This window comes from Acomys russatus, chromosome 7, assembly GCF_903995435.1.
Source record: "Acomys russatus chromosome 7, mAcoRus1.1, whole genome shotgun sequence".
Classification (NCBI taxonomy): Eukaryota; Metazoa; Chordata; class Mammalia; order Rodentia; family Muridae; genus Acomys; species Acomys russatus.
In genome coordinates, this window is record NC_067143.1 from 3,886,141 (window position 1) to 3,903,085 (window position 16,945).

A 16,945-nucleotide genomic window follows, 5' to 3' on the forward strand; every position below is an offset into this window, starting at 1 on the left:
ACATTGAAATAGAATTCAAATTTAATATTATCCTTCACACATTATGTTTCTACTCTAAAATGTGGTTCTCAATTACTACATGGCTTACTTCCAGTGCTCTGATAGTGTTATTACAGGCTGTTTAGGATAATTAAGTCATACAAGTCAATTGTAGATCAATTGATGGTCGTGTCAAGTATAGAAATATACACCCTAGGTTTAACAGATAGATTTAATTCTATAAATAAAATAGTTAGGTAGGGTCTTCAAAAACCTTAGAGACCTACAGAATATGGCATTTAAAAATGTTTTTATTATTTTAAGACAATGAGACAGGTTAACTCCCGACAATACCCAGCCCACCTCAAAGAAGATGATGAGCATCGAAGAACCTCCTTGTGGAGATGGGTTTGAGTGTGGCAAAGAAGCCACTGGATAAAAATGTCCTTTTTTCTGCCACAGACAACATCTGCCTAAAATGGGCAAGCTTGGATGCAGGCGGAGTGGACGGCCAGACTCTACCGAGACAGGGTAAGCAAGTCCTCATTAGTTCCTGCCTCACAAATATGTCTGTCAGATACACTGGGCCAGAAGGCTGCAGAAGATGCTCCAGCGTTATAGAGAGTTTTGGGTGACCTGTCAGGCAGGAAACTGTCTCTGCCATTTTTTCATTTTGGAAGCTGCTAACCTGAACTTCCTGTTTACTCGGGTAATTAAGTGTATTCCTTCTCAAGTCTCTGATGGGGCTGAAGACCAGATAGTTTTAAAATTAAGCTTAGTTGTTTAGGAGTTAAGATACTTTCATGTCTAGATAGATACTTTTAGGTTGATAGATTTAAGCTTTGATAAATATTGATTTAGTTCAAAACTTTAGACTCACAAAGATAGAATAGATATTTCTTCAAGGTTGCCAAATACCTTTTGATAAGACATTATGTATGTAAGTCTTACCTATTGGTTTTCTAATTTTTCATAATTGTTCTTATTGTATATAAAAATGCCTTTTTATTTAGACGGAAAAGGGGAAATGTTGGAGGATGGTCTGATGTATTTTGATGCTAATTAGTAAAAAGCCATCCCACCTGGGCAGGGCAGATAAAGATAGATGTGGCTGAAGTTCCCAGGCTTAGAAAGACAGAGAGGATCTTGGGAAGAAGAAGGTGAGAGGAAGAGAAGGAAAGGCCCGAGGGTCCCAGGAAGAGAAGAGAGGAAGGCCACCGTGGGTTAGATGGAAGAGAAGACGTGGCTGGCATGGATGGAGATTAGGCATAGATGAAGAACGTTTGGGATTGTGGATAGGAGGTAGCTTGATAAACAGGTGGAATTGGGGCAGGTATCCCATACCTGCCCCACTATGGGAAGTAGTTTAGAGGATTAATGTCTGCTCTGCCCCGAGTTAACTAAGGCTATTTTAAAATATAACAGGTGTCTGTGTCTTGATTGATTGCTAGCCGGGCATACTGATAATACAGATAATTTAAAAACAACAAGTGGCGCCTGTTGATAATTAAAAACAACAATAAAGTAATAAATAAATAAATAAAATACAATTTTAAAAAGTAAAGCATTTGGACTGGAGAGATGGCTCAGAGGTTAAGAGCACTGTCTGCTCTTCCAGAGGTCCTGAGTTCAATCCCCAGCAACCACATGGTGGCTCACAACCATCAATACTGGCATCTGATGCCCTCTTCTGTCATGCAGATCATACACATGCAGATATACATAAAATAAATAAATACTTTTTTTTTTTAAAGTAAAGCATTTAACCACTACAAGCTGAACTTAGAAGACAATATAAGTAAGTAAAGAATACCGAGAGACATAGGTGGCTGACTTTGTAGCTTTAATATATGAAATACAACTTCCCAGAATCACATTAAGCCTCAGTGAGGGCTTTGCTGTTTGGCTTTTCTTTTCTCCTATGCAGTAAAGCCCGCCCCTGCCCCCCCCCCTGCCCCATCCCAGGCTGTAACTCTCTGCTGGAATCTGCACATCTTCATGATTGTTATTTCACATGGAGAAAATCCATGTCCAGCATGAGGGCCCCGGCCTCCCTGTGGGGTAAGTAAGGAGTTGGACACAGGAAGAGACACCAGGACAAGAGAGGCTACGGTGGTCAGGATCAGACAGGGAGGGGTGCTGGGCTACTTTCCATCCAGTGCCCCATTTCTCTAAGCACTGGGCACCACCCACCTCTGGTCCTGGCTCTTGGCCTCATTTTCCATTAACAGGTTGCCCTGCCCAATTGTGTCATGCATGCCCGGCTGTGCCAGCTGGACCAGGGCACCTGGTGGGGGTAGCCTGCTTCACCCTGCCTCTTGCTGACCCTTGGCCTGGGACCCAGAGTGAGGGGTGAGATAAAGTGTTGGGGTTTCATCTGCAGATGGCCTTGTCTTCCTGCCCAAATGACAAGGAGGGCTATAGAGAGACAGAAAAGAACAGGGAACACATATCCAGAGAGGTAGTCATGAGCGAGATGAAGCTCAGAGAGACAGAAAAGAAAGGCATGGAGACAGCTAAAGACTGGGAAAAAGTGGCAGACACGCAGAGAAAAAGAGATGAAGGAGAGAGAGAGAGAGAGAGAGAGAGAGAGAGAGAGAGAGAGAGAACAGATGAATCAGCGACAGGGAAACAGAGAGAGACAGGTGGATAGGGGGCAGAGTCGGAGGAACACAAAAGCAGACAGAGAGAAAAGGGGACAGAGATAGGGAAAGACACACTGACAGAGAGATTCATTGAGTGATAAATGTTGACACACTCTGAAAGGTTCCACAAATTCTGATAGCTAGACCACAAGGTAGAAGAATTAAAAAAAAAAAAAAATGGAAAGAGGGGTGAGAAAGGACACACTGAGACATAATGAATTGAGTGAATGTGACACAGGCAAGAATTAGAAGTCCTTGCTCTGAAACTGTACCTCTAAGCTGGTGAGAAGCCAGATTCAAGAAGGGCCTGGCCTGGCCTGCCCTAAGGACCCCTCCCCATCCTTGGGGCCAGGGAGGGAGGGAGTGGTGCTAAGGCACTGGGTGGGGGGGTGTTCTGGGGGTGGAGGGGAGGGGAGGCAGGAATAGTGAGTGCTGGGACCCAGACTGACAGGAACCTCACAGCCTGGGAATGTGCCCCAGGGACCCGTGGGTGGTTATATCACCAGGTGCCAGAGCAGAGGTGGTGGCTGGAAGTCTCAGGCCAGCTTGAGGAGTCTGCAGCTATATTTGGAGCCAGATCCCATCACCCACCGCTGGGAACATGGGGACAGTGGCAGGTGAGGTCTGGGGAGGGGTCTCAGCAGGTAAGGAAAGAGAGAGGACCTGGTCTGGCTCTGTCTTCCCTTGGACTCACCCTGCCTCTCCTCACTGTCCATACTCACAGGGATGCTAAGATGCTTGCAGCCTTTCTTCTCTGCTGCTGGTCCCTGGGTGCTGATGGTGAGACAGGGAGGTTGAGGAAAATGGGCCAAGACTCCTAGAACCACCTAGGCCCATCCAGAACCACCTCACCTCTTCCTCTATTTCTTACCAGGTGCAGTGGTCATGGAGAGGGCAGGACACCCCTGGAAGTGGATGATGACTACCCTGATCGCAACCCTGCTTCTGGGGGTCTCAGGTAACCACAGTCCCTAAGTATGTGTGGAGAGGACTGCCTCTGTGGAGCACTGAGTGCGTCTCCAGGACCAGGTGAAAGTGTGTTTGAGGTTTGTGTCTGTGTGGTTACACAATTAAATATGGGCCCCATGGCTGTGTGTGTACTGCAAAGGAGGAGAGGGTGTTTGTTTGTTTGTTTGTTTGTTTGTTTTAGATAGAATCTCACTGTGTAGCCCAGGCTGGTCTAGAACTTACTATCTAGACCAAGCTGGCCTTGAACTTACTATCTAGACCAGGCTGGCCTTCAACTTGTGGCCAGTCCTTTTATATTTGCCTCCCAATGGGTAGAATTGCAGTAGTGTGCCACCATGTGTTTTTGCTATTATTGGTTTCTTTGGGGTTTTGTTTGTTTGTTTGCTTATCTTATTTTATTTATTTATATAGATATTTTTGCATTATGTATGCCTGGTGGCCAAGAAAGCCAGAATAGGCTTCACTTGGAACTGGTGTTGTAGACGGCTGTGAGCCATCATGTGGATGCTGGGAATCATACCCAGGTCTGCTGCAAGAGCAGCCAATGCTCTTAGTTGCTGAGCCATCTCTTCAGACCTCTTATTTGTAGTTCTTGAGACATAGTCTCCTTTTTAAGCCTAAGGAAGCCTAGAGTCTGTTCTACAGCCCAGGCTCTCCTGGAACTCACTCTGCAGCCCCGGCTGGCTTTGAATTCTAGGCAACTCTGCTGCTCACCTTCTCAAGTTCTAGGATTGCAGATGGGAGCAGTTCTGCCTGGTTTGTGTGTGGTCTCTTCTCCTATCAGGTGGCTGTGCACGGCAGATGGACCTGGTCCTCTGAGATTTTGTGTACGGTTGGGTGTCCATGCACTTCAGATCATGTTTGGCACTGTGATCATGTGGGTGCACATTGCAGGTTGCTGGGAATGCTACTGTGTGCGTTTGGCCCAGTGTTTCCTTTGCACACCACACTGCATGCCTGCAATGCAACGCAGCTCTGCTCACCTCTGTGAAAATGTGTGACCCTTGTGTTTGCAGATAGCCCCTTTCAAGTGTGTGGTTGTGTCTGTGACAGTATTTGTGACCGTGTGGCTGCATGTTTGGGGAGCAGGATGTGTGCTCATGCTGCGCTGTAACTGGTGTTTCTGACCCCACCTTGAGGTACTGAGTGAGAAGTGACTGTAGCTACCGAGATGCTTTCCTTGCACTGTGCTGTGCTGGGAATCGGAATACAAATGTCCTTTATGTGTGACGTGCCAACATGCCTGTGTACAGGTGGATGAGCTCCCGAGAGTCCACCTGTGACTTGGAAGCAGTATCATTTGAAGACAATGTTTGGGTTTCTTGGAATGTGGCTGTGGGTGCAGACAGCACTGAGGCATCCCTTCTCTGGGCCATCAGCAGGGACAGGACAAGTGACTGGCCTGTGAAGAGTTGGGGGTGGTGACAGGTTTGTGGGAGAATTCAGCATGTGAGCCTTGCTGTGCCCTCCAGAGTCCCCTTTTCCTGTCCCCCTCCCCAAGGTCTACCCAAGAGCTGATTCCACCCACTCTTCTCAACCAAGTTGCTAGGCTAGGCTTAAACACACACACACACACACACACACACACACACACACACACACACACACACACACACACACAGCCTGTCTCTTTTCACTAGGCTCCACCCACTTGCCTTAAGTGACTCCAGAGCTCAGCTCCACCATCGCCTTCCAAAGTCAGGGCTCCCAGGGGAGACTGGTCACTCCAAGTGACCTTGGCCTCGGGTCTCCCTAGATTAATTCCAAGTCCCCAGCCTCTCAGCCATCCTAGTGCCTCAGCCTCCTGAATAGGTGAGGGGACTGGCTTGTGCCACCGATCTTGACTTCTGAGTCCACTCTGGAAACTAGGGTTCAGTCCTCAAGCCTGGTCTGCCCTTACATGCTGCTGTGCCCCAGAGCAACCGCCTTCTCCTCGGGTATTACCAGCCGAGCTCCTGGCGATGTCAGGAATCCCTGAGGCTCACAAAGTCCAGAGAGCCCACTGGAGCCAGGATTCTCTGTCCTAACCCCTAACTCACTGGCTGCTTCTTCTGCAAGCTCCTTCCCTGCAGCCTTGGCCCCGCCCACACTTCTCTGACCCCACCCCCTACAGATCTGGCCACACCTCACAGCCTTGTCCCCACCTCTAAAGTCTTGGTTCTACTTCTGTAGCCCTGCGCCTAACCTTCTGTCCTACCTCACCCCTAATGGCTCTGACGCCTGCCTTGCCTACGTTCTCGGACTCAGTGCTTCAGTCCTCGCCCAGTCCCGCAAGCCCTGGCCTCGCCCTCCACAGTCCCGGTTCCAACTCTCTATGCAAAAACCTGACTTGCTTGGTCCCAGTTCCTGACTGTAGGAGCACCCCTGCCTCTAAACCCCATCCCAAGTCCCACCTCCAGGCCCGTTCTCCATCCACTCTCTATTCCCAGAGCCTGTTCTTGCCGATGTTTCCTCTTGCGACAACCCCTCTGGCACCCAACCCTCTGGGAGCAACAGAGACGTCAGCAAGGAGTCCGAGTCAGGGGAAGACACCCGGTCGGATAGCAGCTCTCGCATTGTGAATGGGTCTGATTGCAAAAAGGACGCGCAGCCATGGCAGGGCGCTCTGCTGCTGGGACCCAACAAGCTGTACTGTGGGGCCGTGCTGATCAGCCCACAGTGGCTGCTCACAGCAGCACACTGCAGAAAGCCGTGAGTGTGGCTGGAGAAAGGGGGTGGGAGAAAGCTAGGGGACAGAGGGCAGGAGAGGACAGGTCTGGGGAGGGCATGGGGAAGGAAGAATAAATGAGTTCATGGATGGATGGAAAGATGAACCGATAGAAGAAAGAATGGATGGATACGGGTGGGTGGGTGGCTGAGTGGGTGGATGGATGGATGGATGGGTGAGTGGGTGGGTAGATGAATGGATGGATGGATGGATAGATAGATAGATAGATAGATAAATGGGACGATTTATGGATGGATGGGAGTTTAGAAGGAGTGTGGAAGGATGGATGATGGATGGATGGATGGATGGATGGATGGATGGGTGGGTGGATGGGTGGGCGGGCAGACAGATGGGGACAGCAGCCTGGGGATTAGATTAACACTAGTGAGAAGGTTGATCTGGGCTAATCTAGGGATAGGTAAAATTACAAGCTAAAAAGTGAAGAGACAAAGAAATAGTGCAATAGAGATAAGGAGATGGATAAGGAGAGAGATAGAAGTGATAAAGACTTTATAGAGACAAAGACACTTCGAGTGGTTTAGAATGGGGCTGGCTTAGGACCTATGAAGATGAAGATGGGGCTGGAAAGGGGCTGGGTATAGGGTTTGGACTGGGTTGGGGTAGAGTCAGGGAATGAATTGAACCTGGCTGGGCTTTATAGATAGGGCTAGTTGAGTGGGATTCAAGAGGTACATGCACATAGTTTTGGGTTGGGAAAAGAGAACTGTTGGGGTTGGATATGCATACATTGATGGTTTAGTGTGAGACGGATTTAGGATCAGATCTAGAGTGGAGCTTAGTGGAAAGTGCAATGGGTGGGGGAAAAGATGGAGTCGACAGAGCTGGGACCAGAAATGGATATAGGACAGAAAGTGTAGTTGGGTTAGTTTATGAAGTGAGGGATGGCTAAACACGTTTGGGCTGGTTTGTCATTTTATCATTATTTTGATGCTTTTGAGGAAAGGTCTCATGTAGACTAGGGTGACCTCAATCTAGTGATGAAGCCAAGGATGGTCTTGAACTCTTGACCCTCCTGCCTTCCTCTCCTCAGATCTGAGATTATAATAAGCCTGTGCTTCCATGCCCTGCTGGGATGCTTACACTGGGTACAGAGCTGCATTGACTGTAGACAAGGCTATAGATGTGAGGTTGAGAATGCTAACCCTGACGGTTGCTGGAGGGGCTGGAGGTTGCAGTTAGTGTGCAAGATGGAATGTGGATAGGCTGAGAGCCGTGATGGGGATGGAGGTACACACGGGACAGAGACTGGTGGGGTGAGGTGCAGTGTCAGGGTTGGTGATAGAGACTGGTGGGGCGAGGTACAGAGTCAGGGTCGGCGATAGAGACTGGTGGGGCGAGGTGCAGAGTCAGGGTTGGTGATAGAGACTGGTGGGGCGAGGTGCAGTGTCAGGGTTGGCGATAGAGACTGGTAGGGCGAGGCGCAGAGTCAGGGTTGGTGATCAGGTGGGACTGGGTTTGAAATGGGTGCATCTGGGGTTGAGGATGGGTTAGAGCAGGGATTGAGACTGCCATGGACAGGGGACAGGGTTCTGGGCTGGGAGTGACCACTGCCATGTTCTTCAGAGTGTACAGAATCCGTCTGGGTCACTATTCCATGTCACCTGTCTACGAGTCTGGGCAGCAGCTGTTTCAGGGGATCAAATCCATCCCTCACCCTGGTTACTCCCACCCTGGCCACTCCAATGACCTCATGCTCATCAAAATGAACAGAAAAATTCGTGAATCTCACTTAGTGAGGCCTGCCAAAATTGCTCCTAACTGTCCCGTTGAGGGGATCAGTTGCATGGTGTCTGGCTGGGGGACAACAAGCAGCAGCCACAGTAAGTATATGGGCTCCCCCCCCCCCACCCCGAATCCCTGCTCTTCCAGCAAGCTCTCCCACATAGCCCAGGCTATCCCAGAACTCAGTATAACTTGGATAGCAGGCTTGCACCACCGTGTCCAGCTCCTCTCTCTCTCTCCCTCCCCCCCCCTCCCCCCCCCCTCCCTCTCTCCCTCCCCCTTCCCCTCCCCCTCTACGTCTCTCTCTCCCTCATAACTCTCTTGTTTGACAGATAACTTCCCCAAAGTCCTCCAGTGCCTGAACATCACTGTGCTGAGTGAGGAGAGGTGTAAAAAATCCTACCCGGGACAGATAGACAAGACCATGTTTTGCGCTGGTGATGAAGCGGGCAGAGACTCCTGCCAGGTAAGGACTGCATGCAGCTCCATTTATCCAGAAAAATGACTGGGTTCTGTTTACACTTACTTTATTTATGTGTGTGCACATATGTCATAGTTTGTGTACATGCAGGTCAGAGGACGGCACATGGGAGTCAGCTCTCTTCTTCCATGGTGTGGTTCCAGGGATTGAACTTGGGCCGCCAGGCTTGGCAGCAAGCGCCTTTACCACTGAGTCACCCTCAGCAGGCCATCAAGTGCCATACAGATTACCTGCACTTTATTAAGTACCAGCATCCTAATTTTCACAGAGCTCATGTTCTGGTGCACTGTTCTCTGATGCTCACATGGCTCGAGCATCCACGTTTTGTTTTCAGTTTTCATACAGGCAACTTAAAAAGAAAAGAAAGTAGGGCACGGCTTGTCATCGCAGATATGTGGGAGGCTGACTTAGGAAGAATGAAAGCCCAGGGGCCAGCCTAGGTAACAGAGTAAGCCTAGGTAACACACTGAGACCCTGTAAGTGAGGCTGGGGGTGTGGCTCAGTGGGATAGCCCTTGCCTAGAATTCCCCAGTGAGGGTCTGTGGGCATGGCTCAGTGGCAAAGCACTTGCATGGCAAGTGCTCTACCTCCTACCCCACAAAACAGTAGTTAAGTAACTAACAATGTGGAACTAACATAATAGTATATTTCATTTCATTCAACACATGTCATCTATGTTCTGAAGTGACATTCTTCAGAATTTAGTTAATATATAACAGCTATAACTAGACCATTTACACTCCCCAAAAAGACGATGCCTTTTGTCTTGAAAATCCCTTTCGGTGTTCCAGGCATACAGCGGCCACCGTGTCACCTTTTAAGTCTGGAAGGGGAAACCAAGGCTGTACCCTGTGGTTAAATAGGGTGTACACTGCACAAAGGTGCTACATCTCAGGGGGCCTCTTTACATCATGGCTGTCACAGTTCTGCCTGTTTACGTGGCAACTTCAGACGTGCCCTGGGTGAATGTCTCATTCTAACAGAATCCATTAGGTGATGGTTTTCTAATAAATGCTAATAAAATGTCATGAGGAAAGAGAAAAGTTGTCTTAAGTATTTTTTAAAAGAGCTTAGAGGATATGCTTCACTGTTGGAAGTGCTGAAAAGCGGAGAGATGGCTCAGCAGTTAAGAGCACTGGCTGTTCTCCCAAAAGTCCTGAGTTATATTCCTAGCACCCACATCTGTAATTCCAGCTCTGGGCAATCTAACACCTTCTTCTGACGTCTTCTGGTACACCTGTACTCACAGCTTATACCCACATACAAATCTACACAGACACACACACACAATTTAACACGGGAGTTATCAACCTGTGGGTTTCAACCCCTTTGGGGGGGTTGAACGTCCCTTTCGCAGGGGTCACCTAAGACCATCCTGAATATTAGATATTTACAAACTTACAGTTATGAAGTAGCAACAAAAATAACCTTATGGTTGGGGCGCCATCGCTCGAGGGGCGTCATCGCACGAGGAACTGTACTGAAGGGTCACAGCATCAGGAAGGCTGAGGACCGCTGAGCAAACATAATCAATATAAATCTTTTTTTTAAATGTACAGTCACAACAAAAACATAGTCATTAAACCTTGCGAGTAGGGCTATTTCAGAAAGTTATAAGGGGTCACCAGAAAATAAAACACAAGAAACAGTCTTCACAGTGGTCATGAGAAGGCCTTCCTTAGGATGTGTATCAGCAGGGACTGTAGCGTCCCTAGAGCCAGACTCATACAGGCTTAAGACACAGGAAAAGTCCTGTGAAAAGGTCCCAAGGCAGCAAGGCGGAAGTTTGGCTGACTCAAAGAATAAGAAGGGGTTCATATATCTTTGGCACAGAAATTATGCTGGAGGAAGCAGTCTGTGAGCTGTGGCAGTGGCTGGCGGGTCCCTGAGGCTTTCTGGCCAGCCAGCCTATCAATAAGCTCCAGGCCAATGAAAGATTCTGTTCCCAAAAAAACCAAGGGTGACAGTACCTGAGGAATGCTATCTGAGGTTGTCTTCTGACTTCCACATGTACATACACACAGATGTGCACACACACATACACAACAAAACAACAACAACACTAATAATAAACAAGTGCAAGATTGACACCACTAATAAAGCCACTGTGGTGGCTAGTTATAAACTGGTTCTGTTTCAAGTCATTTACAGGTATCCACCCATTAACAGAGGCAGCAGCTATTGCGAGTCTTTGTTTACAGGCTCAGACAAGTTAACTAATGGCTGCTCAGAACTCAACAGAAAGATTTAAAGAAAAATCAGTGAGAAAGCGTCTGTGCCTGGTAGCATAGGGCTATCATCCTAGTTATTAAGGAGGCTGAGGCAGGAGGATCACAAGTTCCAGCCCCAGCCTGAGCTACATAGCAAGACCGTATCTCAAAACAACAACAAAACTCAAAAGAAAACTAAACAGAAACAGGGAGGAGGAGGAGAGACAAGATGGGTTGGGAAGAGGAGAGAAAAGGAGGAGCAGGAAGGGAGGGAGGGAGGAAGAAAGGAGAGAGGGAAGGGAAGAAAGCAGAGATAGCTGGTAGATAGATAGACAGACAGACAGACACATAGAGAAGATAATGAGGGGGAAGGGAGACAGATTAGAAATCTTATGAGGACAAACAGAAGATGAGAAAGCGAGCAGCGATAGGGACAGGAGGGGGAGCCAACACTGCTGTTGGCTAGCATCTGGATGGTGGTGGGCTTTTTACAAGTTGAACTTGAAGTGAAATATTGACAATATGCTCTCTCTCCACTTCGCTCTGTTCTGCCTGCACTGACCCCTGTCTGTCCTCTCACCCTGTTCACTCCTGCTGCCTGTGTCCCTCTGTATTGCTTACTTCATGGTACCAAATGTCTCCTTCCTCTCCTTCTGCCTCACCGCATGCTTGCCTCTTTCTGTGCCTCCATTCTTCCCCAACAGGGTGACTCTGGGGGACCTGTGATCTGCAATGGCATGCTGCAGGGCCTTGTGTCCTGGGGTGACTTCCCCTGTGCCCAGCCCAACAAACCAGGTGTCTACACCAACCTGTGTGAGTTCTCTCACTGGATTAAGAACACCATTGAATCCAACTAATGAGCCGCACAGGAGTCATCGAGCCAGCACCACCCCACTGCCGTGAGGAGCACTGTCCCTCTTTGGGGATGCAGAAGATAGAAGGCAGTCACCCCAGGCTTGCTCTGTGTCCCCTGGCATCAAGATACCCAGCCCCAGTGATAGACTGGCCTTGTTTCTACAGCCAGACCCTAGGGACACTCCTGGGATGACTACGATTGGGTTGAGACCCTCATTAGCTATGGATCTATCCACAAACCCAGACTTGGACCTTTTCTGCAGCCATCACCCAGATTTAGACTCTAAAATAAAAAATAGGGGAATAACCCCCTTGGTATGTCTCCTCCTGTGTATGCAGCTGTGGGCAAGTGCGTGTCTTAGTTACTTTCTATTGTGTGATAAGACAACAACATCACAACCAAGGCAACTTATAGAAGAAAGAGTTTGTATGGGGCTTACAGTCCAAAGGGTTAGAGTCCATGACCATCATGGAGAGGAACATGGCAGTAAGCTGGTGGCCATGGTGCTGGACCAGTAGCTGTGAGCTACATCTTGAGACACAACCACAGACAGACAGACAGATAACTAGGAACAGCATGAGCATTTGAAACCTCAACGCCCACTCCCAGAGACACACCTTTCCCAACAAGGCCATGCCTCCTAGTCCTTCCCAAACATTTCCACCAATTAGGAACCAGGCACTCAAATACATGAGCCTATGGGGACCATTCTCAGTCAAATCACCACAGTGGCTTCTCCTCCAGGATGATACATTTGCCCCATGGGGTCTTTTGATGACTTTACTTTTTTTCCCAAATATTAACAATCTTAGTTACCTTTCTATTGCTGTGGCCAAGTACCTGACTAAGGCAACTTAAGGGAGAAAGGGTTTATTCTGGCTCACAGTTCCAGGGCACAGTCTGGCATGGTGGAAAAGCAGGAGCAGGAGTTTGAGGTGGTTGGTCACACTGCATCCTGTCAGGAAACAGAGATGAGCATGGGCATTTCACTGGCTTCCTCCTCTTTAGTCAGATCGCGACCCCAGATGTGGGCTGGTGCTGCGCACATCCAAGGTGGATCTCTCTACCCTAAGGAACTCCCTTACAAGGCATTCCCACAGGATCATCTCCTAGATAACTCTAGATCTTATCTGGTTAATACTATTAGCCAACCATGACCATTGTCAAAGCTTCTTGTGTGACAGGAAGCACAGCAGTCCCCCCCCCCTCCAATTTCAGTTCCACCCTAATTTCTAGAATATGTGGTGCAGTCCCCAGTACATAAGGTACAAGTTGGGACTTTTTTTTTCAATTGCACAATGCTGTCCAAAAAAAAAAAAAAATATGCATTCAATCAAAACCACACTTCAATTGTTGTATTTTGACCTCTTCCCAGGCTAGTGTTATACAACCTGGTACTATTATAGCTTGGATACTGTCTCCTAAAGGTTCACGCATCTAAAGATTGGTCCAGGCTGGTAGTGATCTAGGGAGCTATGGGACTTTTGAGAGCCAGAACCCACTGAAAAAAAGTTGGGTCATTGAAGAAGATACAGAGACCCTATCCTTTGCTCTCTCTTTTTACTTCCTGGCCACCACAGTTTGAGCAGCTTCTTCTCCTTCCTGTTCCTGCCATGACGAGCTAACTCCCTAGAAACCTGAAGGAGAACACCCACCACCACCCCCAACCAGGATTAGCTCCAAACACCTGTTTGCACAGAGAAATCTTTTATTAATCAGGGAAGAAAAGTTACAGTGGCTGCTTTATGGCTCAGCAGAAAAACAGCAGCAAATGACATTGCAGGTTTTTTGGTTTCGATTTTTCAAGACAGGATTTCTAGCTGTCCTGGAACTCACTTACATAGACCAGGCTGGCCTTGAGCTCAGAGATCCACTTGCCTCGAACTCTCTGAGTGCTGGGATTAAAGGTGTGAGCCGCCACCACTGCCCAGCACAGGTGGCACAGGTGTAATATTTTTTTAAATTTTATTTTATTAATTTATTCTTGTTACATCTCAATTGTTATCCCATCCCTTGTATCCTCCCATTCCTCCCTCCCTCCCATTTTCCCCTTACTCCCCTCCCCTATGACTATGACTGAGGGGGGACTTCCTCCCCCTTTATATGCTCATAGGGTATCAAGTCTCTTCTTGGTCACAGGTGTAATATTTAAAAAGAGAGAAAAGGGGAGGTCTGTACTAGAATGTGCTGAGATGGGCATGTTAATTAAGTGAACCAAAAAGGGGGCTTTTGATTGCTAGCCTTCAGTACTTTGACAGCTGGACCTTGGTAGTCCGCCTAAGGAAGAGAAAAGTGGCCAAGTAAGGAAATAGACCTGATGGCTAGCTTTAGGAATGTAGTCTAACCATTTTTAGCAAGGCAGAGGGGACGGAGGGGAAAGGCAAGGCCTGAAGAGCCATGTTCACCATGCCCAAGCTGCTCAGAATGCCTTCCAGACCAAAGCATGCCTTTAATCCCAGCACCAATCCCAGGAGAGGCACCAAAGCCAGGCTCCCTCTGCCTTGAGGCCACAGGAGAAGCAGCTGGCTTTGGGTGATGTGCGGCTGTCTGAGACACGGGGTACATTGTGAATGCATCTGTAGTCCAAACAGGGGTTTGCTGCTTTCTTTTTTAAGCATATATTATTTTATGGGTATGAGTGTTTTGCCTGCATGTATATCTGTGCACAGCGCCTGTGTACGGTAGTGCCCACGGATCCCTTGGGATTGGAATCGCAGTGTCGAGATGCCTTGTGGGTGCAAGAGGGGCCAGTTATCTTAATCTCTGAACCATCATTCCAGGCCCACCTTTATGTTTCTTCAATTATGAAAACTTTTTCTTGTCTTGGGGGCGGGGGCGGTTGTGGGTCTTGTGTGCACAGGTTAGAGAACAATTTTTGAGAGTTGGTTTTCTCTTTCTACCCTGCGGGCCCTGGGATCACACACAGAAAAACCTTCCCCATGGATTCATCTCGCCAGCCCCCAGGTTTCTTTAGATTTTTTTTTTTTTTATCTAGGTGTATCTCTCTGTGGGTATGTGCACATGAGCATATGATGCACAGAGGCCAAGAGAGCATCAGATCCTCTGGAGCTGTACCTGCAGGCTGCTGTGAGCCTCCCAGTGTGTGAGCTGGGAACTAAACTTAAGCCCTCAGCAAGAGCAGAGTGTGCTTCTGACAACTGAGCCGCCACCTTGCTGACCTCCAGATTTTATTTACTTACTTACTTACTTTTGCAGAAGGCTGCATAGCCATGCAAAAACCAGAATGCACAGTGCAAGTCCCACTGGGATATTTTTTGATGATGGTGGTAGTGGTAGTGCGTGTTTGTTTGTTTGTTTGTTTTGTTTTGTTTTAAAGACAGGATCTATCTATTATGTAGCCCCGGAAGTCCTCATTACACACACCAGGCTGGCCTTGAACTCACAGAGATTCACCTGTATGGGCCTCCTGGATGCTGGGATTAAAGACATGTGCCACCATGCCTGGCTCAACTGGGTTCTTTTTTTCCATTTATTTATTTAACCACTTTATAACCCAATCCCAGCCCCCTCCCTTCTCTTCCTAGAGAAAAGGGGTGCTGTGCCTTGTTCTGAGTGGTCAGAGCTCTACTTTACACTATTAAAAGCTAACGGCTGGGCTGGAGAGATGGCTCAGAGGTTAAGAGCACTGGCTGCTCTTTCAAAGATCCTGAGTTCAATTCCCAGCAACTACATGGTAGCTCACAACTATCTATAATGAGATCTGATGCCCTCTTCTGGTGTACATGCAGGCAAAACGCTGTGTATATATGATAAATAAATAAATCCTAAAAAGAAAGAAGCAAAACAAAACAAACAAACAAAAAACCAAAAACTGTTGACTGGCTCAGATCAGCACAGCCAATCCACAAAGCACAACGTGTGAGAAGAGGACGCCACCCTGAGTGTGTGATTTCAAGAAGTGCTGACCGTGGGGGGATGCGAACTGCTGCCAAGCAGCTTTTGTACTGTTTTTTTTAACAGAGTTTTGCCTTATCTAATTCTTTGATGCATTTTGTTCACATTTCACCACAGAGAACATGTCGGCAGGTGAATCCCTGGGCCTCGCTGGCCAACTAGCCTAACCTATTCAGTGCCTCTGAGGCCAGTGAGACTCTGTTTTATAAAACAAAGGGGACAGTTCCTGAGGAATGACACCTGGCGATGACCTGTGCCCTTTACACACCAACTTAAGTTCCCACACACAAATGTGCATTCACACAATGACATTTACTGTAACTAAGATGCAAACAGAGCAGGGGAAGCTTGTGGCGACTTCTCCACCTCTCAAAGACACCCATCTACAACCTGCTTGTTGGATGCACCCCAACTCAGGGTCAGAGCCAAGGGTGAGCAGAGAGCCCAAAACATAGAGCTAAAACAAGGAAGAGAAGCCAGGGCTCTGTGACCCAAGTGACTCCACACTAGATAGATAAGTTAGATAAAGCTGAGATAAGCCCTTCTGCACCCCTGGCCAAGCGCAGCTATCACTTCTACTAGTTAGCAAGTGACCCGGAAGCATCCAGGAAGCCATGGGACCCAGAGCTAAACAGGAAGATGGAAGCCAGGGATCACGGCTCAGTGTTCGAGACCCTGCCCAGTCAGTAAGGGGCCAAGGGAGTGGTTTCCAGGTCACTTGTTGGTGTGAGCAATATCTGGGCTTGGCCAGCAATGAAGTAAGGGGGTGGTTGATAAGCTCATTTCAGCTGCACCCATCTTATCTAAAGCGTGGAGTCAGGCAAGGTCACACAATGCCTACTCCTCGGTCCAAGTGATAGAGAGCTAGCCTGGAATGTGCGAGGCCCTGAGTTTAAACCTCAGTACTGAATTTAAACATTTTAACCACATATTATTTATTTTACGTGCGCAGTGGTGGTGGGGCATGAAGAGGTAAGTACATGACATGGCCTGTTCTGTCTGAGAACAACTTGTAGGGTGTTTGTTTGTTTGTTTGTTTGTTTGCTTGTTTTTTCTCCTTCTACCCTGTGGATTCTTGGGGTTGAACTCTAGTTGTCAGACTTGGAGGCAGTCACCTTTACTGGCTGAACCATCTTGCCAGCCTCCCCCGCCCCCATCTCTAGCATTGGATTTTTTTTTTTTTTTAAACAAGAAGCAGGGAAAGGAAGCTGAGTGTAGTGGTTGACACTTGTGATTCCCATACTAGGGAGGCCGAGGCAGGGAGGATCTGGAGATCAAGGCCAGCCTGGGCTACTTCATGAGAACCTGTCACGATAACAAAACACAAACAGAACTGCTATGGGTGTAGCTCAGTTGGTGGCGTGCTCACCCCAGCACTCATGAGGTGTAAACAGGGAGGGGTGGTGCATGCTGTAATCCCAGCGTTGGGAGCAGAAGTAG

At 48.1% G+C, this 16,945-nt stretch overlaps 1 protein-coding gene across 2 annotated transcripts; it reads left to right on the forward strand.

Moving 5' to 3' along the window:
* The first annotated feature begins 3,087 nt into the window (after nucleotides 1-3,087).
* Nucleotides 3,088-11,716, forward strand: Klk5 (kallikrein related peptidase 5). Of its 2 annotated transcripts, none has more exons than XM_051149413.1 (6): nucleotides 3,088-3,241; nucleotides 3,499-3,582; nucleotides 6,023-6,284; nucleotides 7,885-8,141; nucleotides 8,376-8,509; nucleotides 11,439-11,716. In XM_051149413.1, the coding sequence occupies exons 1-6, from the start codon at nucleotides 3,226-3,228 to the stop codon at nucleotides 11,589-11,591; spliced, it is 906 nt and encodes a 301-aa protein (XP_051005370.1). In that variant the 5' UTR covers nucleotides 3,088-3,225; the 3' UTR covers nucleotides 11,592-11,716. The 2 variants fall into 2 exon arrangements, with proteins under 2 accessions (XP_051005370.1, XP_051005369.1); XM_051149412.1 differs by having other exon boundaries at nucleotides 3,094-3,268.
* Nucleotides 11,717-16,945: the final 5,229 nt, after the last annotated feature.